This window comes from Triturus cristatus, chromosome 1_1 (assembly GCF_964204655.1).
Source record: "Triturus cristatus chromosome 1_1, aTriCri1.1, whole genome shotgun sequence".
In the NCBI taxonomy this organism is placed as follows: Eukaryota; Metazoa; Chordata; class Amphibia; order Caudata; family Salamandridae; genus Triturus; species Triturus cristatus.
This window is the reverse complement of record NC_140579.1, coordinates 6,737,218-6,764,418: the sequence shown is the minus strand read 5'-3', so window position 1 is coordinate 6,764,418 and position 27,201 is coordinate 6,737,218. Positions and strand designations below refer to the sequence as shown.

The following is a 27,201-nucleotide window of genomic DNA, read 5'->3' as shown; positions in this document are numbered from 1 at the left end:
TAATGCATGCATTCACACTATCCTAGCGCAAGCATCTGCACTGACTTAGTGCATGCAACTACACTGACCTAGTGCATGCTCATACACTGACTTAGCACATGTGTCTACACTGACGTAGTGCATGCACCTACACTGACGTAGTGCATGCACCTACACTGACCTAGCGCATGCACCTACACTGACCTAGCGCATGCACCTACACTGACCTAGCGCATGCACCTACACTGACCTAGTGCATGCACCTGCACTTACTTAATGCATGCAATCACACTAACCTAGCGCAAGCATCTACTCTGACCTAGTGCATAAACTTACACTGACCTAGTGCATGCATCTACACTGACCCAGCTCATGCAACTACACTGACCTAACACATGCATCTACACTGAGCTAGGGCCTGCATCTGCACCTACTTAATGCATGCACTCACATTATCCGAGCGCAAGCATCTACTCTGACCTAGTACATGCACCTACACTGACCTAGTGCATGCACCTACACTGACCTAGTACATGCACCTACACTGACCTAGCGCATGCACCTACACTGACCTAGCGCATGCACCTACACTGACCTAGCGCATGCACCTACACTGACCTAGCGCATGCACCTACACTGACCTAGCGCATGCACCTACACTGACCTAGCGCATGCACCTACACTGACCTAGCGCATGCACCTACACTGACCTAGTGCATGCACCTACACAGACTTAGCGCATGCGTCTACACTAACCTAGTGCATGCACCTACATTGACCTAGCACATGCACTCACACTAACCTAGCACATGCACTTACACTGACCTAACGCATACATCTACACTGAGCTAGTGCCTGCATCTACACCTACTTAATGCATGCACCTACAGTAACCTAGCGCAAGCATCTACACTGACCTAGTGCATGCACCTACACTGACCTAGTGCATGCTCCTACACTGACTTAGCACATGTGTCTACACTGACGTAGTGCATGCACCTACACTGACCTAGTGCATGCTCCTACACTGACTTAGCACATGTGTCTACACTGACGTAGCGCATGCACCTACACTGACCTAGTGCATGCACCTACACTGACCTGGTGCATGCACCTACACTGACCTAGTGCATGCACCTACACTGACCTAGAGCATTCACCTACTCTGACCTAGTGCATGCACCTACACTAATCTAGTGCATGCACCTACACTGACCTAGAGCATGCACCTGCACTTACTTAATGCATGCATTCACACTAACCTAGTGCAAGCATCTACTCTGACCTAGTGCATAAACTTACACTGACCTAGCGTGTGCATCTACACTGACCTAGTGCATGCATCTACACTGAACCAGCTCATGCAACTACACTGACCTAACACATGCATCTACACTGAGCTAGTGCCTGCATCTGCACCTGCTTAATGCATGCACTCACACTATCCGAGCGCAAGCACCTACTCTGACCTAGTACATGCACCTACACTGACCTAGTGCATGCACCTACACTGACCTAGCGCATGCACCTACACTGACCTAGCGCATGCACCTACACTGACCTAGCGCATGCACCTACACTGACCTAGCGCATGCACCTACACTGACCTAGCGCATGCACCTACACTGACCTAGCGCATGCACCTACACTGACCTAGCGCATGCACCTACACTGACCTAGCGCATGCACCTACACTGACCTAGCGCATACACCTACACTGACCTAGCGTATACACCTACACTGACCTAGTGCATGCACCTACACTGACCTAGTGCATGCTCCTACACTGACTTAGCACATGTGTCTACACTGACGTAGTGCTTGCACCTACACTGACTTAGCACATGTGTCTACACTGACGTAGTGCTTGCACCTACACTGACCTAGCGCATGCACCTACACTGACCTAGCGCATGCACCTACACTGACCTAGTGCATGCACCTACTTAATGCATGCACTCACACTATCCGAGCGCAAGCATCTACTCTGACCTAGTACATGCACCTACACTGACCTAGTTAGTGCATGCACCTACACAGACCTAGCGCATACACCTACACTGACCTAGCGCATGCACCTACACTGACCTAGTGCATGCACCTACACTGACCTAGTGCATGCACCTACACTGACCTAGTGCATGCACCTACACTGACCTAGTGCATGCACCTACACTGACCTAGTGCATGCACCTACACTGACCTAGTGCATGCACCTACACTGACCTAGCGCATGCACCTACACTGACCTAGCGCGTGCACCTACACTGACCTAGCGCGTGCACCTACACTGACCTAGCGCGTGCACCTACACTGACCTAGCGCGTGCACCTACACTGACCTAGCGCGTGCACCTACACTGACCTAGCGCGTGCACCTACACTGACCTAGCGCGTGCACCTACACTGACCTAGCGCGTGCACCTACACTGACCTAGTGCGTGCACCTACACTGACCTAGTGCGTGCACCTACACTGACCTAGTGCGTGCACCTACACTGACCTAGTGCGTGCACCTACACTGACCTAGTGCGTGCACCTACACTGACCTAGTGCGTGCACCTACACTGACCTAGTGCGTGCACCTACACTGACCTAGTGCGTGCACCTACACTGACCTAGTGCGTGCACCTACACTGACCTAGTGCGTGCACCTACACTGACCTAGTGCATGCACCTACACTGACCTAGTGCATGCACCTACACTGACCTAGTGCATGCACCTACACTGACCGAGCTCATAAACCAACACTGACCTAGCACATGCATCTACTCTGACTTCGGTTGTGACCCTACACTGACCTATTGCACGCTCATAATTCATGAGATCTTCCCTCACAGTCCACACTCACACCATGCACTCGCAAATTAGGCCTGTCACATTACGCACCTATGCACTCATGCCGTGCACGCACACACACAACACCAGACAACAGTAGAGACTGCTGCACTGATTTCTGCAGATAATTCCTGAACACTATTTGTCGTTTTCCTGCTACAATTTCTGTAATTTCAGCCAAAGTGGAATGTGTCCCCAGTAATATCTGGTTGAGTGGAACCGCATGTGGTAATACTGTATGTGGTAATACTGTATGTGGTAATACTGTATGTGGTAATACTGTATGTGGTAATACTGTATGTGGTAATACTGTATGTGGTAATACTGTATGTGGTAATACTGTATGTGGTAATACTGCATGTGGTAATACTGCATGTGGTAATACTGCATGTGGTAATACTGCATGTGGTAATACTGCATGTGGTAATACTGCATGTGGTAATACTGCATGTGGTAATGCTGCATGTGGTAATGCTGCATGTGGTAATGCTGCATGTGGTAATGCTGCATGTGGTAATGCTGCATGTGGTAATGCTGCATGTGGTAATGCTGCATGTGGTAATGCTGCATGTGGTAATGCTGCATGTGGTAATGCTGCATGTGGTAATGCTGCATGTGGTAATGCTGCATGTGGTAATGCTGCATGTGGTAATGCTGCATGTGGTAATGCTGCATGTGGTAATGCTGCATGTGGTAATGCTGCATGTGGTTATGCTGCATGTGGTTATGCTGCACATGGCCATAATGCATGTGGTAATACTGTCACCTGGAATACCAGTTGGGCAGAAACTTCATTTTTTTGCCAAATTAGTACAGTGGTTTATTTCCCTAAATACTTGGAGTTTTAAATAAATTTATTGGGAAAACGTGAAAACCCTCCCACACAACCCTGTAGTCTTGACTTCACTAGAGCTTAGCTCAGGCCTGGGACCGGCCCCTGCTGGAAGTTAATCAGATTAAAATGATCCTCTCTCCGGCTGCACTGACCTGCGGTAGGAATGTTTATTCCCTCTCAGACATTCCTAAGGCTAGACAGGGGCCCTGGGAACATGGACCTGAGATTGGACATCCCAAGAGATGGACCTCAGCTCTCCGGCCTTTACGTCACAACCAAATGTCTTTCGTCTACAACACTTCTGATCAGAACCTTAACTGTGACCCCCCAAATCCTGGCTGAGGTCTAGTAGGAATAGGAGGCGGCGTCTGTGGACAGCTAAAGCCGAAGGCTGTCTGCAAAGTCTGTGGGAATCTAAAAGACACGGGGACCACCAGCAAGATGTGCAGAGCGGTATCTGTGCATGAGTTTACTTGCTGCGGACTTACACCTGGAATATCCTCTGTATCTACACTCATTAATTCGACTAATGCCAACCAATCGAAGCATCCCTAAAGGACGGTGTCTACCTGGGCCACTAAACTAGTACAGTGTACCCTCTAGAAGCTCTGTCATTCTGCACCATCTGATACTGTGTGCTCTCTAGTACAGTATACATTGAAGTAGCTAATTTACTCTGTACGATCTAATGCAGTGTACTGACTAGTACAGTATACCTTGGGGTAGCTCTACCACTCTGTACCATCGAACATAGTGTACTTACTAGTACAGTAGACCTTCGAGTAGCTCTGACACTCTGTACCATCTAATGCCGTGTACTGATCAGGACAGTATACCTTGGACTAGCTCTGCCACTCCTTACCATCTAATACAGTGTATTGACTAGTACAGTGTATCTTCTAGAAGCTCTGTTACCCTGTGCCATCTAATACAGTGTACTGACAAGTACAGAATACCTTCTAGTACCTCTGTAATTCTGTGCCATCTAATTCAGTCTACTGACTACTACAGTATGCCTTTCAGTAGCTCTGTCACTCTGTACCATCTAATGCAGTGTACTGACTAGTACAGTATATGTTCTAGTAGCTCTGTTGCTCGATTACATCCAATACAGTGTACTGACTAGTAAATTATACCTTCTAGTAGCTCTGGAACTATATTTCATCTAAAATAGTGTACTGACTACTACAGTATACCTTAGAGTAGCTGTCAGTTACTCTATTCCAACTAATGCAGTCTACTGACTAGTACAGTATACCTTTAAGTAGCTCTGTCACTCTGTACGTTATGATACAGTGTACTTACTAGTACAGTATAACTTCTAGTAGCTCTGCCACTCTGTACCATCTAATGCAGTGTACTTACTTATACAGTATACCATCTCGTAGCTCTGTCACACTGTACCATCCAATGCGGTGTACCGACTAGTACTGTATACCTTGGAGTAGATCTGCCACTCTGTGTCATCTAATACAATATACCTATTCCCATGGTTCTATGTATAACACTCTATACTGTAAAGGCACTAGAAAGAGTTTTAAAGCAAACTTCTTTGTAATAACGGTCGTATTGTTGTCGCCAAAAACATCCTCCCGTCTCTCCCCCCAAAATAAGTTCAAACGGAGCAGGAACCTGCATTCGTCCTGAGCAGCTCACGACTATATATCAGTGTGGAGGCCCAATAGTATAGTTTCAGGTTCGGGTGAGCCAAACCCCCCCTGTCCCTCGGTAGGATGAGAAACCTAAGGGCTCGGCGAGGTCGCGAATATGCCCTTATAAACTGGGAGAATATATTTTCTATTGCTTCAAACCATTGAGGAGTGAATTCTAAACAGATGACCCTAAAAAGATATAAACATTTCGGGGAAAAGAGCATTTTTATCACATTACACCTGCCCCCTACGGATAAATGTAGGATATTTAACCTTGCGAGATCTTTTTTAGTATTCTCCGTTAGAGGCTCCATATTGTCCTTGACCACATTATCCAACCTGGAGGTTATACTAATACGTGGCCTTTTTGACTACATGTTGTCTATCATCTTGACTTTATCATTAAGCACCAGCTGCGTCTTATCTTGATTCAGAGCATATCCAGAGATATGCCCGAAGCGCTCCGCCGCATCTTCGATTACCTTTATGGCAGAATTATGGATCTGATGTAACAAGGACAATATCGTCTGCCTAGGCCAAGGTCTTAGTTGCCCTGTTCTCTGACCATATTGCCGGTCTTAGCACATTATTTTCTAACCGGCGGATAAAAGGATCAATACACACTGCAAAGAAAAGAGGGGAGCACGGGCAACCCGCCTGGTCCCCCGGGAAATAATTTTTTTTTCAAAGAGTGTACCATTCACTATTTCTACCGCTGATGGTTCGACGTATATTGTTTTGACCGCTTGAATAAAACCATCCCTAATACCAATTCTAGACATGGCCGTCCATAGACATTGGGAGGAGACCCTATCAAAAGCTTTTTCTGCATTCAATTGGATAAGAGTCATAGGGACTCCTGCAACATTGGTGATATCAAATAGTGTGATAACTCTCTGGACATGGTCAATTGTAGATCTCCTGGGAACAAACCTATGTTGGCGCTCCGAGATAACCTTATGAATTATTGGCGCAAGTCGGATGGCCAATAGCTTTGAATAGATTTTAGAGTCGTCGTTAATCAAGGTAATAGGATGGTAGGAGCCCAATTGTAAGGGAGATTTAATCTTTTTTCAGAAAACCACTATTTTAGCCAAAGGCCATGATCCCGGAGGCCGTCAACCATTGAAAATATGTACAAATAATTTATTTACAATTCCTTTTAGGTGACGGGAAGAAGTATAGAATTAAATCTGGGTTGGTAATCCGCCCTAGCACATGGTCATTAATGTCTCGGATTCTGTTAGATGTTATTTGCTGCCTGGTACGAAATGCCAAATGGTGACCAATCTGCTTGCTAAATTCATAAACTGTTTCTTTTTGGGTTGTTGCTTTATTCATTACTTTATCCGCCAGAATATCAGTGATGGTGGCTTTAGCGATCGCCACCTGCCGTTGTTCTACCTCCAGATCCCGTCCCTCAGCCCTTACCAAACCTTTCTCTGCCTCCCCTAAATTACCCTGAAGAGCCTTCATTGTTTGCTTGGCACATTTGTTAGGATTTAAGGAATACCTCAATGTTTCTCCCCTAATACCTGCTTTCAAAGCATCCCAAGCCACCCCAATGGATGTACTCCCCGTATTATCCTCCACGAACATTGGGATCCATTGTCTCATGTGAATACAATATTCCTCATTTAGTAGCATTGATCTCTCAAATGTCCATGATCTTAAGTTTGGCCTGGATAATTCCCATTCTAAATCGAGGACCAACGGGTTATGGTCTGATAGTACCCGCGGTAGCTTTTTATATGATATTTCGAGATCAGCGTATTTGCAAGAAACATGTACTCCAGTCTAGCATGAGTCATATGCGCGTTAGAAGAATAAGTGTACCCTGGGTCATTTGGTTTGATCCGGTGCCAGCAATCAATCAGACCAGGGGTCTGGCATAGATTCCTTAATGCCTGAAACGCATTTGGTTTCCTACCCGTATATCTCCATCCGTCCTCTGGAGACCAATCACTGGGTAAGTTAATAATATAGTCCCCGCACAGAATAAGTGGAAGAGGCCAATGAGCGAGATCACTGGAGATAGTATCAAGTACACTAGGATCGTCGCTATTACATCCATATACTGTACATAGTGTCAGTTTCTTACCCATACTATATTGACATTCAGTATTCGCCCACCGGCCAAACTTATCAGACATGACCGAGTGCATAGGATCCCGCCTCCTTTAGCCAATATAGCAACGCCCCGAACCCTGGCCCCCTGCGTTGTTGCACTAACCACCCTATACCCCTGTGTTTTTAATACATGCAATTGTGATCCATCGATATGTGTCTCTTGGAGGCAAATAATATTTGCAACAAATGCTTGTAACCCAACCGCTACCCTCGGCCTTTTCTTGATGACATTGAGACCATATATGTTGATAGTTGCGATTCTAAGTCTGCCCATGTCGGCTTATAACATTAACTAGATTCTGGCACCACATCGCTGTACAACAATCGCACCACACCGATCCAGCACTCTTTTCATCTAATGTGACAAATGTGATAAATGTGACAATAACACTATTGAACCAGCCCCTTTTATCACCCGTCTGAGGATCCCATTCCCCCTCCCTTTCCCCGCCCCCCCCCCCCCCCTCCCTACAACCTAGGGAATCCGGCCCAACCCTGAGCGAGGACGTCCGGACCACTCCTCTTCTCCCTCCACCTCTCTCCCCCCCCCACCAGCGCTCTCCCAGGCATGTTACAGACTTATTTTTTAGCACAGATGGCCCCTGTTAAGCTATCATCCAGTAGCTTCTGGGCTTGGATTATAGAAGTGAGGCTAATATTCTGACCCTGAAAGGCGACTTTCAGCCTAGATGGATTTTGCAAAAATACTGCTGTCTGGAGAGGGGTTGTAAACTGTCTAAGCCGCCATCTCCTGAGTGTTTGATTGGTTCTGATGCTCCGTCCATCACCACCCCCTTTTGTACCGCTTTGATCTCCTCTCAACTGCAGCGTGTGCGAAATCTGGTGTGGCAAAAAAGGAGAAACCCTCAAAACTTCTTTCAGCATTAGGTCTGGAAAGGTCATACACAGTGTTAGACGGACCGGGAGGGTCGGCCGAGGACAAGGGGAGAGGTCTCCGGGGAGAGCCGTCTCCAGCGATCGTACAGACAAATAACTCCCCCCCCCACAGACAGATACCACACAAGGAGATGAGTTAGCGTTCTTTATAAGCACTTCTTAAGGTACAATGAAAAGGTACAAGGAGGTCTGGACTCAGGAGTCCCCTCGATTCAAGTCTCTCAAGATGGGAAAAGGGGGTAGCGGGACAGTCTGGTTACCAGTCTGGTAGTTGAGATGGTATGGTGGGTAGCTCACAATCCTCGAGCTTGGTGGTCTAGCTGGTACGGGCCGCGGCAGCGCCAGCGGGTCCCGGTGAAGATGGTCGATACACGGTCCGCGGCAGCGCCAGCAGGTCCCAGTGAAGATGGTCGATGTACGGTCCGCGGCAGCGCCAGCAGGTCCCGGAGAAGATGGTCGTTACAACGGGCCGCGGCAGCGCCAGCAGGTCCCGACGAGGATGGATGTTGCAGAAGGCCGCGGCAGCGCCAGCAGGCAGGATGATAGTTCACAAGATAGGGCTACGGCAGCGCCAGTAGTCCGTCAAGGCTGAGTTCTCTCGGTGTCTCTCGACTCCAGGATACAACTGCCTTCCTGCTCCGGAGCTGCTCCAGTTATAGGGCAGGCGCCCTTTGATGTCCGGACCCTCGCACTTGGAGGTCGGAGGGTCCGGGATGAAGGTGTCCAGACACCCAGCGGGGGGTGGAGCCGGTGCCTGGGGAAACTGGAGGCGATCGGCACCTGGCGGGGGAGAGTCCTTGGCGCTTCGTTCTCCCATTGACCTGCCAAGTGGTCCGCTCACCTCCTGGGTGGATGGTGGTGCCGGGATGTCGGGGCCGGCCAGGCCCAGGGTTAGGGTCGGGTGGAGGCCACGCGGCCTCGTGGCGCAGGGCCCAAGATGGCGGCTTGACCCGGCCGAGGGAGCCGGTGGTGGCTTGGGCCCGTGATACATGGAGGTCCGAGGGCAGGAGTTCCGTCGGGAGACGGGGTGCGGGTGATTCTCGTGGGTCACGCCTGGCGGGCCGGGGCTTGGGCCCTGTCATGCGGGGAGGGAGCAAGCCCTTCGTGTGGCCTGTCCAACATGCGTCCCCCCCCAGCTGAAGGCGGGGAGAGTCACCCATCTTCTTGGGGACTCTCCTCGTCGAGGCGGAAGAAGCGTGACAGGCCATCTGCGTTGGCGTGGTCTTGACCCGGTCGGTGCTCCACGGTGAAGTCCATTCCCTGCAGAGAGATGGACCAGCGCAATAGTTTTGGGTTCTCCCCCCGCATCTGCATCAGCCACTGCAGGGGTCTATGGTCTGTTTGTACCCGGAAGTGGGTACCGAAGAGATAGGGCCGGAGCTTTTTGAGGGCCCACACCACTGCGAAGGCCTCCCTCTCGATTGTGCTCCAGCGCTGTTCTCGGGCCAGGAGACGTCGGCTGATGAAGGCCACCGGCTGGTCATGACCCTCGGGGTTCACTTGGGAAAGAACCGCTCCGATGCCGTGGTCGGAGGCGTCTGTCTGTACCACGAATTCCCGACTGTAATCGGGGGCCTGGAGCACAGGGGCGGTGCACAGGGCGGCCTTCAGCTTTTCGAAGGCCGCTTGACAATCGGGGGTCCAGTTAATCCGCTTCGGTTGGTTCTTGGACGTGAGACCCGTGAGGGGCCCCACAATGCTGCCGTAGTCCCTCACGAACCGCCGGTAGTAGCCGGTGAGCCCCAAGAAGGCTCGGACTTCGGTCTGGGTGACGGGGGGCTGCCAGGACTGGATGGCAGCAATTTTAAGTTGCAGTGGGGCCACCAGCCCGCTTCCCACCTGGTGCCCCAGGTAGGTCACGGACCCTTGACCAATTTGGCATTTGCCGGCCTTAATCGTGAGGCCGGCCCGCTGGAGGGCCTGTAGGACCTCCTGGAGGTGGAGGAGGTGGTCGGACCAGTGGCGGCTGTATACAGCGATATCGTCCAGGTAGGCAGCGCTGAACTCTTCGAGCCCCGCCAAGACCTGGTTCACAAGACGTTGAAATGTAGCGGGGGCGTTCTTCATGCCGAAGGGCATGACCTTGAAGTGGTAGTGGCCATCGGGGGTAGAGAAGGCGGACCGTTCTTGAGCCCGGGGTGTGAGACCGATCTGCCAGTAGCCCGCTGTTAGGTCGAAGATACTGAGGTAGCGGGCGGCCCCCAGCCGGTCGATCAATTCATCCGCTCGGGGGATAGGATGAGCGTCGGTTCGGGTGACAGCGTTCAAGCCCCGGTAGTCGACGCAGAATCTCAGTTCAGGTGTGGTGCCAGGGGCAGCGGCTTTGGGGACCAATACAACCGGGCTGGCCCAGGGACTGTCCGAGGGCTCGATAACCCCGATCGTGAGCATTTTGGCCACTTCCTCTTGTATGCAGGCCCGTACTCGACCTGGTACGCGGTAGGCCCGGTGTCGGATAGGGGGACTGTCCCCGGTGTCCACGTCGTGCAGGCACCAAGGGGTGACCCCGGGAGTGAGGGAGAACAGTGAAGCGAACCGCAGCAGGAGGTCCCGGCAGCCCTGGCGTTGCTCTGGGGTGAGGGCATCGGAGAGCCGGACCCCGTCCACGGAACCGTCGTTCTCCTGAGTCTTCAGGAGATCCGGGAGGGGTTCAGAGTCCTCCTCTGCCCCACTGTCCGTAGCCATCAGGAGGCTGAGTTCTGAGCGCACAAAGTGTGGTTTGAGTCTGTTGGTGTGGAGGACCCGAAGGGGGTTCCGGGGGGTCCCCATGTCGATGAGGTAAGTGACGGGGCTTTTGCGCTCGACCACCTTGAAGGGCCCCGTCCACTTATCTTGCAAGGCACATGGTTCGGTGGGGGACATCCCCCACACTCGTTGACCAGGTTCGAACTCGACGGAGGAGGCATTGTGATCATACCATCTCTTCATGTCTTCCTGGCTGGCCTCGAGGTTCGCCTTGGCCATCTCCCTGAAGCGCCGGGTCTGATTGCGTAGGGCCAGGAGGTACTTGAAGACGTCTGGAGGGGTCTTTAGGGGGGCCATCTCCCAACCTTCTTTGACTAGGCTGAGGGGCCCTCGCACAGGGTGCCCGTACAGGAGTTCGAAAGGGCTAAAACCGAGGGACTTCTGGGGAACTTCTCGGTAGGCGAAGAGGAGGCACGGGAGTAGTACATCCCACTGGCGACGGAGGGGCTCTTCCAATCCCCCAATCATCCCCTTGAGAGTGCGGTTGAATCGCTCCACTAGTCCGTTCCCTTGGGGGTGATAGGGGGTCGTGAATCGGTAGGTGACCCCGCACTGTTGCCAGAGGGACTTCATGTATTTGGAGATGAAGTTCGTGCCTCGGTCGCTGACGACTTCTCGGGGGAAGCCCACCCGGGAGAAGATCCCCATTAGGGCCCGGCCAACCACCGGAGCTGTTACAGTTCGTAGAGGCACCGCCTCGGGGTAGCGGGTGGCGTGATCCACCAGTACCAGGATGAACCTATGTCCTTGTGCCGTGCGGGGGTCCAGGGGCCCCACAATGTCTATTCCTACCCTCTCGAACGGGGTGGTGACCACTGGGAAGGGTTGTAGAGGGGCTTTCAGCTTACGGCCACTCTTCCCGCTGGCCTGGCACGTGGGGCAGGACCGGCAGTGGTTCAGGACGTCGTTCCGCATCTTCGGCCAGAAAAAGTGGGTCACTAGGCGACTGTAAGTTTTGTCTTGGCCCAGGTGTCCAGCCAGGGGGACATCGTGGGCCAGGTTGAGCAGGAAGTCTCTGAAGCGGAGAGGTACCACCAGTACTCGACCGGCCCCTAGCTCTGCGATTCTCTGTTAGCTGTATAGCAGGTCGTTCTCCCAGTAGACCCAGTGAGTTCCGGTGGAGTCCCCTGCGCTCTGGGCGCTGGCTTGTTGGCGGAGTCCCTCGAGGGAGGGGCAGGTCTTTTGCTCCTGGCGGAACTGTTCTTGGGTGGGCCCCCCTTCTTGACGCCACTGAGCCAGGCCGGGGAGGTCCTGGGGTTGCGCGTCCCCTTTGGTCGTTGGTTCCGGGGGGTTGGCCTCGTCGTTGTCTTCTACTGGGGCGACCGGGGGCGGAGGTGCTGGCCATTCCGGTTCTTCTGGTCGGGGGACGGCACGGGCGGCCATGGACCGGGTGGTTACGCAGGCCCAGTCCGGGAGGCCCAGCATCCCCAGGTGCTCTCTTCTCTCGACGGTGGCCCACGGGGAACTCTCAAGGTCATTCCCCAGGAGGCAGTCCACGGGGGCATCATCCCGGACCGTCACTTTCAACAGGCCGGAGACCCCTCCCCATTCGAAGGGGACGCAGGCCATTTGACACAGACTTTCGGAATTGTCGGCTGAGCGGACGGGGCAGAGAATGTTCGGCAGGATCTGCTCGGGTTTCACCAGGTGACAGCGGACGGCCGTCACACTGGCGCCTGTGTCACGTAAGGCCTCGGCCCGATGCCCATTAATGGTCACCCACTGACCGTATTTCCTGGTGTTGGCGGGTAGGGGAGCCCGCGGGACTATGTCTTTTCCCCCTAGGCACGCTAGAACCATGGCTACGGCAACGCCCTCTACGCCGGGACCACCGCCAAGCTCCAGAAGAGACTCCAGCGGATCCAAAACGCCTCAGCCAGACTCACCCTCGACATCCCACGATCCAGCCACATCTCCGGTCATCTGAGAGACCTTCACTGGCTCCCCATCAACAAGAGAGTCACCTTCCGCCTCCTCACCCACGCACACAAAGCCCTACACGACCAAGGCCCGAGCTACCTCAACAGCCGAGTCAACTTCTACGCTCCCAAACGCCACCTCCGATCAGCCAACCACGCCCTCGCCGCCGTCCCCCGCATCCGAAGAGCGACTACAGGAGGAAGGTCCTTCTCCTACCTGGCCGCCAAGACCTGGAACTCCCTCCCGTCCGACCTGCGCCTGACCCAAGACCACCTCTCCTTCAGGAAGAAGCTGAAGACCTGGCTGTTCGAGCAGTAGCGGCACCCCACCTCCCCAGCGCCTTGAGACCCAACGGGTACGTAGCGCGCTTTATAAGTGTCACTGATTGATTGATTGATGGCGGCCGGTTCCCACTCTTGCTGGGCCGGCTCATACTCTTCCTGTTCCTCTGATAGTCGTTCTTCCCCCAGGGCGGCGGCAGCTACCTGGCGGGGCTTGGGCGTTTGGTTCTGAGGGCAGCTCGGGTCATTGGCGTAATGGCCGACTCGCTGGCATCGGTGGCACGTGACATTGGCTCGGAACCCTGGACGCATCGGGGGGTTTCCCCGGCCGGCCGGGGGCGGGGTGCTGGCCACGGGTGTTGCCGGGAGGGTGTCTCTCCCTCGCCCCTGGCCTCCTCCTCCTCCCCGAGGACGGTGCTGGCCTTGGTTGCTTCGGTTCTGCTCGTGTGGCCCTCTCCGGCCCACTCGGGTGCTTTCCCATCGGTCAGCTTCAGCGGCGAGCTGCCGGGGGTCAGTCAATTTACTGTCGAGGAGGTGCTGCCTGAGCTCGACGAAACAGTTGTTCGACAGGTGTTCCCATACCATAAGGTTAAAGAGTTGTTCGTAGGTCGTTACATGGCTCCCCTTGATCCAACCCTCGAAGGCTCGGCTGAAATAGTTTACGTACTCCACCCAAGTTGTACCCGGGATCCGGGTGCAATCTCTGAACCTCTGGCGGTACATCTCGGGTGTGAGGCCGTAGCGGGTGAGGAGGGCCGCCTTCATGTGGTCGTAGGACGACATTTGGTGATCTGGGAGCTGCAACAGGGCATCGCGACCTTCGTTGACGAACCTCCCCCATAGTCCGGCTCCCCAATCACTCCGGTCGATCCGGTGGGAGGTCATGGCGATCTCGTAGGCTTTGAACCACTGCTGTATGTCGTCTTCTCGGACATACTCTCGGACAACATCCTTGGGGATGTGGACTTTTTTCTCGGTTGCCCCTGGGGTGTGCGGTCGCTCAGGCACCCCCGGTTCTCTATTCTGTTTCCGAAGTTCTATTTCCGCCAGTCCACGGGGGCATCATCCCGGACCGTCACTTTCAACAGGCCGGAGACCCCTCCCCATTCGAAGGGGACGCAGGCCATTTGACACAGACTTTCGGAATTGTCGGCTGAGCGGACGGGGCAGAGAATGTTCGGCAGGATCTGCTCGGGTTTCACCAGGTGACAGCGGACGGCCGTCACACTGGCGCCTGTGTCACGTAAGGCCTCGGCCCGATGCCCATTAATGGTCACCCACTGACCGTATTTCCTGGTGTTGGCGGGTAGGGGAGCCCGCGGGACTATGTCTTTTCCCCCTAGGCACGCTAGAACCATGGCGGCCGGTTCCCACTCTTGCTGGGCCGGCTCATACTCTTCCTGTTCCTCTGATAGTCGTTCTTCCCCCAGGGCGGCGGCAGCTACCTGGCGGGGCTTGGGCGTTTGGTTCTGAGGGCAGCTCGGGTCATTGGCGTAATGGCCGACTCGCTGGCATCGGTGGCACGTGACATTGGCTCGGAACCCTGGACGCATCGGGGGGTTTCCCCGGCCGGCCGGGGGCGGGGTGCTGGCCACGGGTGTTGCCGGGAGGGTGTCTCTCCCTCGCCCCTGGCCTCCTCCTCCTCCCCGAGGACGGTGCTGGCCTTGGTTGCTTCGGTTCTGCTCGTGTGGCCCTCTCCGGCCCACTCGGGTGCTTTCCCATCGGTCAGCTTCAGCGGCGAGCTGCCGGGGGTCAGTCAATTTACTGTCGAGGAGGTGCTGCCTGAGCTCGACGAAACAGTTGTTCGACAGGTGTTCCCATACCATAAGGTTAAAGAGTTGTTCGTAGGTCGTTACATGGCTCCCCTTGATCCAACCCTCGAAGGCTCGGCTGAAATAGTTTACGTACTCCACCCAAGTTGTACCCGGGATCCGGGTGCAATCTCTGAACCTCTGGCGGTACATCTCGGGTGTGAGGCCGTAGCGGGTGAGGAGGGCCGCCTTCATGTGGTCGTAGGACGACATTTGGTGATCTGGGAGCTGCAACAGGGCATCGCGACCTTCGTTGACGAACCTCCCCCATAGTCCGGCTCCCCAATCACTCCGGTCGATCCGGTGGGAGGTCATGGCGATCTCGTAGGCTTTGAACCACTGCTGTATGTCGTCTTCTCGGACATACTCTCGGACAACATCCTTGGGGATGTGGACTTTTTTCTCGGTTGCCCCTGGGGTGTGCGGTCGCTCAGGCACCCCCGGTTCTCTATTCTGTTTCCGAAGTTCTATTTCCGCCAGTTTGCGCTCGTGTTCGAGTGTTATTCTTTTTTCCTCAAGCTCTCTCTGTCTCTGTTTTTCTTCTCGTTCCTCTCGGAGCCGCAGATGCTCTAGATTTAGTTTCTGCTCGGCTAACTTTAGTTCACCGTCCATTTTGAGTCGTGCCATTTCCAACTCGTGTAATCTGGTCCTTTCTCTTTCCTGGATCTCCTCCTGCGAGAGGCCCGTTCCCCGCTCCTCGGGAGTCGTGGCGTTCCCCTCTGGTGCGACACTGTTTTGGTCGGAGGATCCGGCGATCCCAGTTTCTGCCCACGACTCAAGGGCGCGCTTCAAATCATCTTTGGTACTCAGGCCGGTGGTAGCAATGCCTAGTTCCATGCAGAATTGTTTAAGTTCGCGGTGGCTATATTCTTCCAACTTATCCATTTGGAACTTTTCAGTGGAACCGCTATCTTTGGCTGACATCGTGGTTTTGTCGTGGGGTGAGCTACTCTCTGTACGATTACGCGTTGATTCGGATCGCGCCGCTGGCCACCAATGTTAGACGGACCGGGAGGGTCGGCCGAGGACATGGGGAGAGGTCTCCGGGGAGAGCCGTCTCCAGCGATCGTACAGACAAATAACTTCCCCCCCCCCCCACAGACAGATACCACACAAGGAGATGAGTTAGCGTTCTTTATAAGCACTTCTTAAGGTACGATGAAAAGGTACAAGGAGGTCTGGACTCAGGAGTCCCCTCGATTCAAGTCTCTCAAGATGGGAAAAGGGGGTAGCGGGACAGTTTGGTTACCAGTCTGGTAGTTGAGATGGTATGGTGGGTAGCTCACAATCCTCGAGCTTGGTGGTCTAGCTGGTACGGGCCGCGGCAGCGCCAGCAGGTCCCGGTGAAGATGGTCGATACACGGTCCGCGGCAGCGCCAGCAGGTCCCAGTGAAGATGGTCGATGTACGGTCCGCGGCAGCGCCAGCAGGTCCCGGAGAAGATGGTCGTTACAACGGGCCGCGGCAGCGCCAGCAGGTCCCGACGAGGATGGATGTTGCAGAAGGCCGCGGCAGCGCCAGCAGGCAGGACGATAGTTCACAAGATAGGGCTACGGCAGCGCCAGTAGTCCGTCAAGGCTGAGTTCTCTCGGTGTCTCTCGACTCCAGGATACAACTGCCTTCCTGCTCCGGAGCTGCTCCAGTTATAGGGCAGGCGCCCTTTGATGTCCGGACCCTCGCACTTGGAGGTCGGAGGGTCCGGGATGAAGGTGTCCAGACACCCAGCGGGGGGTGGAGCCGGTGCCTGGGGAAACTGGAGGCGATCGGCACCTGGCGGGGGAGAGTCCTAGGCGCTTCGTTCTCCCATTGACCTGCCAAGTGGTCCGCTCACCTCCTGGGTGGATGGTGGTGCCGGGATGTCGGGGCCGGCCAGGCCCAGGGTTAGGGTCGGGTGGAGGCCACGCGGCCTCGTGGCGCAGGGCCCAAGATGGCGGCTTGACCCGGCCGAGGGAGCCGGTGGTGGCTTGGGCCCGTGATACATGGAGGTCCGAGGGCAGGAGTTCCGTCGGGAGACGGGGTGCGGGTGATTCTCGTGGGTCACGCCTGGCGGGCCGGGGCTTGGGCCCTGTCATGCGGGGAGGGAGCAAGCCCTTCGTGTGGCCTGTCCAACACACAGTCTGGCGTAAAAAAACATTTCCAAAATAGACCAATATAGCACGGGGCACGGCCCGCTCACTGGACGAGTGCCTGGCAGGTGATGAGGGAAATCGATGGACACATTGCACTTCCTTGTCCCAATCCCAGTGAGAAAGTTCGGGTAGGGAACCTTTCAGCCGGGTTCAGAGCAAAGATGTCCACAATAGATCAAATGTTTGGGTAACAACTATTACATTGGAAGATAGTGTGTATAGAGGGTGGCAGCCTCCAGCTAATTTTTGTGGACCTATCTGCATCTGACTTGGTGTCGAGGGACAAACTGTGGTCTGTTTTATAGGACTTGGGGGCTCCACCTTAACTTTGCCACCAGCTGAAATGACTGCATGAAGGCAATTTTGCCCAAATTAGGTACGGCAGAAATGGTGAACTTACAGCCCCCATACCTGTAGACAGAGGTGTACGCCAAGGCTGCGTCTTGGCCCGACCCTTTTTTGCCTTTTTATTAATGGCCTAGTTGAGGCTTTGATTGCTGGGAAGGATATTGATGCCCCTAAGCTGGCGAACCATGAAGTACCTGCCATGATGTTCGCCGACGACACCCTTCTGCTCTCAAAGTCACCTATGGGAAGTCAGAGGGCCTTAGACAGCTTTATGTTTTTTGCAAAAATAGGGGGTTGGAGATCAATTTGCAGAAAACCAAATGCATGGTATTTAATGCAGGTAATAGTGTTCGGTCTAATCCTTGCCTAGATGGGAAACCGCTTGAGAGGGTGACTGTCTTTGAATATCTTGGAATCACGCTCAGTGAAAAAATGGACTGGGGTGCCCAAATCAAGAAAGCAAGCTTAAAGCTGGCCCAGACAACGGGGGTACTGACAAAGGTATGCAGAAATTGTATCCATAAATCTGTTGGAGCGGTGGTGGAAATATACAAAGCACAAGCTGGGGGTGCTGCCCTGTATGGGGCTGATATATGGGGTCACCGTCCATCTGGCTCGATAGTGAAAATTGAGAATTTCTTTGCCATGCAATTGTTGGGTCTTCCCCCAAGCTCCCCGCTTACACCGCTTCGTATAGACCTTGGGATTAGTCCAATTGCAGACGATGCCGCTCTTAGACCACTGTTATTCTGGCGACGTCTGGAGTACCCCAGAACTGGCTGTACACAGGGAAGAGCTGAGCGAAGTGTTGAGCTTACAGGGTGCGAGCAAACTATCATGCCTGGCCTTCATCAAGAATACTTTTGCGGCCATAGAAAGGGGTAATTTGTGGAACAATGCAGAAATCTGCCTGTCTGCCTGATAATATCTAGGAATATCTAGGTTAGAGAGCTACAGGGAGCACAAGCTTACCCGGATACAGGGGAGTTCTGCGACTGGCTCATTATTTGCAGTGTTTTTAGAGATAAAAAAAAGGTACAGATTAGAACCTGCCTGGACTATATCCAGCCGGCTCTTGCCAAGAAGTTATACCTGCAGTTTAGGCATGGGGTGTTCCCATTGCGTGCTTTCACAAATAAATGAGCGGGTTCATCCAATTTGGGATGTTCGGCATGTAGCAATGCAGCGGAGACGGAATATCATGTAATATTTTTCTGTCAAAGGTATAAGAAGGCGAGACACCTATGGCTATTACAGCTATACAGAAATCTGGGACCTAAGCACTGTGCTGAGGTTTTTAGGATTTTGAAATATGACACGCACATGCCCATTGTGCATTCAATATGACGTTTTTTATTCTCCATGTGGTGTGCACGTCGAGAAATCCTAAAGATGAGCCCATAGGTTCTGCCTGATTATTTTATCATATCTTATCAACTGGGTTTGGTATTTTTAATATCATTTTTTTAAGAATAAAATGTGCAAATGTGCATCTTGTACTGTATATTCTTTTAAATTTGTGATCATGTGACGGCTGTGATGTTAGCAAAACAAACTTTGGTTTCTTGGAAAATTTGTTAAGGCCTAATATTGCAGTAACATCCAATACAGTGTACTAACTGGTACAGTGTACCTTCGAGAAGCTCTGTCACGCTGTACCATCTAAAGCAGTGTAGTACAGTATGCTTTCTAGTAGCTCGATCACTCTGTACCATCTAATGCACTGTACTTACTAGTACTCGATACCTTCTAGTAGCTCTGTCACCGTGCTATCTATTAGAGTACTGATTAGTACAGTAAATCTTGGAGTAGCTATCACTCTCTACCATCTAATCAAGTTACTGTTACTCTCTGCTATTGTAGTGTGCGTCATATGTGGTAAAGCAATGTAGTATGCTGCGTGTAGTGTGTAGTAGAATGTCCTTTGTAGTGCAGTGTGCTCTTCGGTGTAGTGTGTGCTCTGGATGAATGCACGCTTTAGTGTAGTGAGCGGTCTAGTGCCGCACGCTTTAGTGTAGTGAGCGGTCTAGTGCCGCATGCTTTACTGTGTTGAGCAGTCTAGTGCCGCACGCTTTAGTGTAGTGAGCAGTCTAGTGCCGCTCGCTTTAGTGTAGTGAGCAGTCTAGTGCTGCTCGCTTTAGTGTAGTGAGCAGTCTAGTGCCGCTCGCTTTAGTGTAGTGAGCGGTCTAGTGCCGCTCGCTTTAGTGTGTGAGCAGTCTAGTGCCGCACGCTTTAGTGTAGTGAGCAGTCTAGTGCCGCTCGCTTTAGTGTAGTGAGCGGTCTAGTGCCGCTCGCTTTAGTGTGTGAGCAGTGTAGTGCCGTGCGCTTTAGTGTAGTGAGCAGTCTAGTGCCGTGCGCTTTATTGTAGTCAGCAGTCTAGTGTCGCGCTCTCTAGCGCCGCGTGCTCCTTCGGGGTGTGGTGTACATTAATCGTATGTAAAGCAGAAGCAGTAATTACAGCCTTTCTTTGTGTCATTAAATCTCTAATTGTGAATCTCTTCTCTGCAGAGACGGTGACGCTGGATCCTGACACGGCTCATCCTCGGCTCCTCCTGTCTGAGGGGGGGAGACGTGTGAAAGGGACGGACACAGCACAGACCCTGCTGAACACCCCCAAGAGATTCACCTACTACCACACCTGTGTGCTGGGGAGCGAGGGGTTCACCTCCGGCAGACATTACTGGGAGGTGCAGCTGCTGCGGGAGGGGTGGGGGTGGAATGTGGGGGTCGCAGCAGAGTCTGTGAACAGGAAGGAAAGGATCACATGGTCACCTGAGGGGGGAGTCTGGGCTGTGGAGGGGTGTAAGGGTCAGTACAAGGCTCTCATCTCCCCTCTGACCCCTCTGTCCCCTCGTGAGAAGCCCCTGAAGCTGGGGGTGTATCTGGACTACGAGGGGGGGCGGCTGTCCCTGTACAATGCTGACTCCATGGAGCTTCTCTACTCCTTCCCGCAGGCGCCCTTCACACAGAGGCTCTTCCCGATCTTCTATCTCTGGGAAGGAGCGGAGCTGAGGCTGGTGTGAGCCCCCCTCCTCCCCCCAACTGTCATCCACGGTTCAAACCCCAACATTCCAAAGAATCTTCAAACCCCAACATTCCAAAGGACCTTCTTCATAATGACCCTCTCACCTGTTTCCATGACAACCAGAATCCTCACGTGAAACTATGTATCTCTTTTCCTTGTACATTTTTAAAACAAGGGCAGACAATGTTTGCTGTGTGAATCATCCACCAAACCGCATGTAACATATGATAGTCTCTGCAGAATTAAACAAGCATTGGCATAGCCAACAGGTCTCGCCTTTAGGAGCATGAAAGTGTTTAGGTATGTTGTAGAGCAGTGTGGCTGCTGTGCTCTGTACTGCAAACTTGGTGTCTAGTGCACTGACGTGGGGCAGTGGCATGGTGTGGTGTGTTGATATAAGGTGTGTGTTGGTGGGATGCATGTGGGTAGTGTGCTCGGGTGCATGTGGGTGGCACATGCATCTTTACAACAAAAATCCCCAATTGTAATTAGATTAATAATGCTTGTCTGCAAACTATTGAAAGGGCAATAAGGGTAAATGCCCACGGACCAATGTAACACGTTTTATAATAGTAAAATATCGATTGAAAACAACGAAACTACCGGCCTGTCGTTAATTCTTATGTTTACTGTTTGTGTTTCAAAAATTGTTAAATCCCTAACCACATCGATTGGCGGCAATTTCCCAGAACACACAGTCACTCATTGCAATGATCTAGCAACTTTTTTTTTTTTATCAGCGAAATTTACTCTTCTACCCCCAAAAAAAAGACTCTGGACTCTTCCTTCTCACTCCCGCAGGAACCTTAATCGCAAAAGTTACATTTACATTTTTATTGTCGCCTGAAAACCTCTGATCTCACAAGGAAATGTTCTTTGCAGCAGGCATCTTAATCCTCTGCGAAACGTTAGCATAAGTGGAAACAGCCATTGGATAAAACTCCGATCTGTCTCCTGCAGGAACATTAATTTCCAAAGTTAACTTTACATTTTTATTGTACCCTGAAAACCTCAGACCACATAAGGACATGTTCTTTGCAGCAGGCATCTAAATCCTCTGTGCTACTTTAGCATGAGTGGAAACAGCCACAAGATAAAACTTCCTATCTCTCTCCCACAGAAACATTAATAGCCAAGGTTACCTTTACATTTTTATTGTTGCCTGAAAACCTCTGAACACACAAACATGTTCTTTGCAGCAGGCACGCATCTTAATCCTCTGCGCTACTTTAGCATCACTAGAAGTAGCCACTAAATTAAACTCCCATCTCTCTCCAGCAGGAACATTAATCGCCAAAGTTTCATTACATTTTTATTGTCGCCTGAAAACGTATGAACACACAAGGACATGTTCTTTGCAGCAGGCATCTTAATCCTCTGTGCTTCTTTAGCATGAGTGGAAACAGCCACTAGATACAACTTCCATCTCTCTCCAGCAGGAACATTAATGGCCAAAGTTACCTTTACATTTTTATTGTTGCCTAAAAACTTACAGACACACAAGGTTCTTTGCAGCAGGCACCTTAATCCTCTGCGCTACTTTAGCATGAGTGGAAACAGCCACTAGATACAACTTCCGATCTCTCTCCCACAGAAATATTAATTGCCGAGGTTACCTTTATATTTTTATTGTCGCCTGAAAACCTCACGATACACAAGGACATGTTCTTTGAAGTAGGCATATTAGTCCTCTGTGATCCTTTAGCATCAGTGGAAACAGCCAAGAGATAAAACTTCCATTTCCGTCCTGCAGTAAACTTAATCGACAATGTTACCTTTACATTTTTATTGTTTCCTGAAAACCTCTGAACACACAAGGACAAGTTCTTTGCAGCAGGCATCTTAATCCTCTGGGCTACTTCAGCATGAGTGGAAACAGGCTCTAGATACAACTCCCATCTCTCTCCAACAGGAATTTTGATCTCCAAAGTTACCTGTACATTTTTATTGTTGCCTGAAAACCACTGAACACACAAGGACATGTTCTTTTGAAGCAGACATGCATCTTAATCCCCTCTGCTACTTTAGCATCACTGGAAACAGCCACTAAATTAAACTCCCATCTCTCTCCAGCAGGAACATTAATCGCCAAAGTTACCTTTGCATTTTTATTGTTGCCTGAAAACCTCTGAAGAGAGGACATGTTATTTGCAGCAGGCATCTTAATCCTCTGCACTACTTTAGCATGAGTGGACGCAGCCACTAGATAAAACTTCCGATCTCTCTCCCACAGAAACATTAATTGCCGAGGTTACCTTTACATTTTAATTGTCACCTTAAAACCTCACGATGCACAAGGACATGTTATTTGCAGTAGGCATCTTAATCCTCTGTGCTACTTCAGCATGCGTGGAAACAGCCACTAGATAAAACTTCCACTTCCGTCATGCAGGAACTTTAATCGCTAAAGTTAGCTTTACATTTTTATTGTTGCCTGAAAACCTCTGAACACACAAGGAAATGTTTTTTGCAGCAGGCATGCATCTTAATCCTCAGGACTACTTTAGCATCACTGGAAACAGCCACTAAATGAAACTCCCATCTCTCTCCAGCAGGAACATTAATCGCCAACGTTACCTTTACATTTTTATTGTTGCCTGAAAACCTCTAAACACACAAGGACATTTTCTTTGCAGCAGGCATGCATCTTAATCCTCTGCGCTTCTTTAGCATCACTGGAAACAGCCACTAAATTAAACTCCTATCTCTCTCTAGCAGGAACATTAATCGGCCAAATTCCCTTTACATTTTTATTGTCGCCTGAAAACGTATGAACACACAAGGACATGTTCTTTGCAGCAGGTATCTTAATCCTCTGCACTACTTTAACATGAGTGGAAACAGCCACTAGATAACATTCCCATCTCTCTCCCACAGAAACATTAATTGCCAAGGTTACCTTTACATTTTTATTGTTTCCTGAAAACCTCTGAACACACAAGGACATGTTCTTTGCAGCAGGCATCTTAATCCTCTGCGCTACTTTAGCATGAGTGGAAACAGGCACTAGATCAAACTCCCATCTCTCTTCAGCAGGAACCTTAATCGCCAAAGTTACTTTTGCATTTTTATTGTTGCCTGAAAACCTCTGAACACACAAGAGCATGTTCTTTGCAGAAGGCATCTTAATCCACTGCGCTACTTTAGCATGAGTGGAAACAGCCACTAGATAAAACTTCCAATCTCTTTCCCGCAGAAACATTAATTGCAGAGGATACCTTTACATTTTTATTGTCGCCTGAAAACCGCTCGATACACAAGGATATGTTCTTTGCAGCAGGTATCTTAATCCTCTGCGCAACTTTAGCATCATTGGAAACAGGCTCTAGATAAAACTCCCATCTCTTTCCAACAGGAACATTAATCTCCACGTTACCTTTACATTTTTACTGTTTCCTGAAAACCTCTGAACACACACGAGCATGTTCTTTGCAGCAGGCATCTTAATCCTATGCGCTACTTTAGCATGAGTGGAAACAGCCACTAAATTAATCTCCCATCTCTCTCCAACAGGAACATTAATCGCCAAAATTCCTTTTACATTTTTATTGTTGCCTGAAAATGTATGACCACATAAGGACATGTTCTTTGCAGCAGACATGCATCTTAATTCTCTGCGCTACTTTAGCATGACTGGAAACAGCCACTAAATTAAACTCCCATCTCTCTCCAGCAGGAACATTAATCGCCAAAGTTCCCTTTACATTTTTATTGTCGCTTGAAAACGTATGAACACACAAGGACATGTTCTTTGCAGCAGGCATCTTAATCCTCTGCACTACTTTAGCATGAGTGGAAACAGCCAATAGATAAAACTTCCAATCTCTCTCCCGCAGAAACATTAATTGCAGAGGATAACTTTACATTTTTATTGTCGCCTGAAAACCGCTCGATACACAAGGATATGTTCTTTGCAGCAGGTATCTTAATCCTCTGCGCTACTTTAGCATCATTGGAAACAGGCTCTAGATAAAACTCCCATCTCTTTCCAACAGGAACATTAATCTTCACGTTACCTTTACATTTTTACTGTTTCCTGAAAACCTCTGAACACACGAGCATGTTCTTTGCAGCAGGCATCTTAATCCTATGCGCTACTTTAGCATGAGTGGAAACAGCTGCTAGATAAGACTTCCGATCTCTCTCCCAAAGGAAACATTAATTGCCGAGGTTACCTTTACATTTTTATTGTCGCCTTGAAACCTCTCAATACAATTACAATTTCAAAAACTTTATTTCGACAATTAAGTCATAAAAAGTAGCAAACGTCACCTATTTACATCAACATTAAAAACTGTGCCAATACTTATCATATAGCAAGTCATGATTTACACTACTTATTCATTTACATTAAAAAAAACATTAAAACCTATAGCTACAATCAGTTAAGAACATTTCATATTTAAATTTACCTGAAGGCAAATGAATATGAAGGAGAATGACTATAATTAGATATCTATCTATCGGAAGGTTCTAAGAAGATTTGCCTGGACCGTATGATCCATGCCCACTTCATGAATTTAGCCATTGCAATTGCAATTATCGGGCTTGGGTCTGTACACAGGATTCTTAGTGCCACCTCGTGTTTTCTGGTGCCTAAGAGCCGGCAAACGGGTAATACCCATTTCTTACGAGGGAGCACGTAAAGGGGGCAAAAGAACAAAAAATGACTCAAAGATTCAGTCAGATCGCTACATTTGGGGCATTTGTCCACAGTTCCTTTAGTCCATTTAGATGTGAATGTACAGATGGGAAGGGTGCCAATCCTAAATTAAAAATAGTTTGCGATCAACTGGTATTTCTATCAGACCCCAAAATGGTTCCTGTCTAGGATAGGCCTTGAATTCTAGGAATCTAGCTGTCAATTGCGATGTGCTTCCCTTGGATGCTGATTCCATGCTGATCATTTCCCAATACATTTTCTTCAGAATTTCTTTTGAGGGAAAGACCGCTTTTTGGGGATCGTCCCATAGATTGCTCAATCCTAATCTATAGAACAGTGATTTAGTAGACCTCAACCAATCAATTTTACATGAAGTATCTCTCTCCATTATTTCTTTTAGACCCAAGGCATAGTGTTTGAGCTCCTCTGTTGACCAAACCCTTCGCCAATACAACAAGGGTCGCAGGTTGGCTGTATCTTTTAAAGTTTTCAAGCCTAAGTCCCAAAAAAGAGGTAACAGAGGAGTGCTTTGGGGTACACCAACCACTTTTCGAATGAACTCACTCTCCATAGCGTTCAAGCGTTTTGTATTGTTACCGTACCCCCATAGCTCTGAGCCATAGAGAGATGAGCTACGTATCTTCATCAAATAGATTTCCAGAAGTGGGCCTATAGGTTGTGTTTTCGAGGATTTAAATCTCTTTAGAAGAACGCCTGCCTGTTGCTGGAACTTCAGGACAGATAAATCCAGGTGGCTGTTCCAGTACATATTCTTCTGCAGCGTAACTCCTAGATAAGTGAACGTGTCGACCTGTTCCAAGGGCGTGCCATTCAGGCAAATAGCACCATTGAAGGGTTTGTAAGATCTACTCGGGTTTGGGCCTTTGAGAACCATAAACTTGGTCTTGGAAACATTTATTTCCAGACCACGCAACAAGCAAAACTCTTCGAAACGCCGGAGGGTAAGCTGCAGGCCTCTAGGGGTTTTAGAAATCAGCAAAGTGTTGTCCGCGAACATGAGGACAGGAATTCGGATGCCAGTCAAAGCCGGTGCATCCGAGGGGACCCGGGCGAGGAACTCAGCCACCCCGTTCACGAAGAGCGAGAACAGGGTTGGTGCCAAAACACAACCCTGTCTGACTCCGCGCTCCACGGGGAAACACTCCGTTACCTCACCCTGCCTGCCCCATCGGACCCGGGCGAAATTGTCCTCATGCAAGCGAACGACCAATGCCAATAACTCCGGTGCCATCCCCAACTCCTCCAGTACCCTCCATAGCTTGCTGCGTGGGACCAGATCGAAGGCCGCACGCAGATCTACAAACACAGCATACAAAACCCCTCTTTCCAGGACCACCGTCCTCCAGTAGAGTACAATAAACCTGAAAATCTGATCAATGGTACTGGTTTTTGGGCGAAACCCAGCCTGTAAAGGGCTTAAAACATTACTAGCCTCCATCCAGGTCTGGATCCTGCCCAAAACCAGACGTCCCAAGATTTTTTGCATGGCATCGATCAGACTAATTGGTCTGTAGTTGCAGGCCAGTGATTTGTCCCCTTTCTTATATATCGGGACAATCTCTGCACCTTTCCAGGAGTATGGGATAACCATTCCCTGTGCTATGGCGTTAGCTAAATGGGTGATATATAAGCACCATCTTTGTCTGTTGTGCAGAAATACATCAGCCGGGATACAGTCCATGCCCGGGGCACGCCCCTGCGTGACCGAGTCGAGCGCAATGTCTACCTCCTTAGTGCTGAACACGGGACCTTTGTAAAACAACCTCGCCTTGGGACAAATGCTAACGTCCTCAACACCTTTAGAGTATTGTGGCTTAAAGTATTTGACCCAGGAGTCCTGAGGAACATGGTTATGAGGGGTATCAATTACTTCGCCCTTCTTCCATTTAAAAATGTTCCAGAACTTTTTTTGGTTTTTATCAGTGCAT

At 50.5% G+C, this 27,201-nt stretch overlaps 1 protein-coding gene across 2 annotated transcripts in view; it reads left to right on the top strand.

Annotated features, from left to right (window-relative positions):
- LOC146869090 (E3 ubiquitin-protein ligase TRIM39-like) overlaps positions 1–21,188 on the top strand; it is a 96,465-nt gene extending 75,277 nt beyond the window's left edge. For both annotated transcript variants that reach the window (XM_085599820.1, XM_085599796.1), the window contains one exon: positions 20,073–21,188. In XM_085599820.1, coding sequence (XP_085455946.1) covers positions 20,073–20,587 — 515 coding nt within the window. In that variant the 3' untranslated portion in view covers positions 20,588–21,188. The remainder of the gene's footprint in view (positions 1–20,072) is intronic.
- Positions 21,189–27,201: the final 6,013 nt, after the last annotated feature.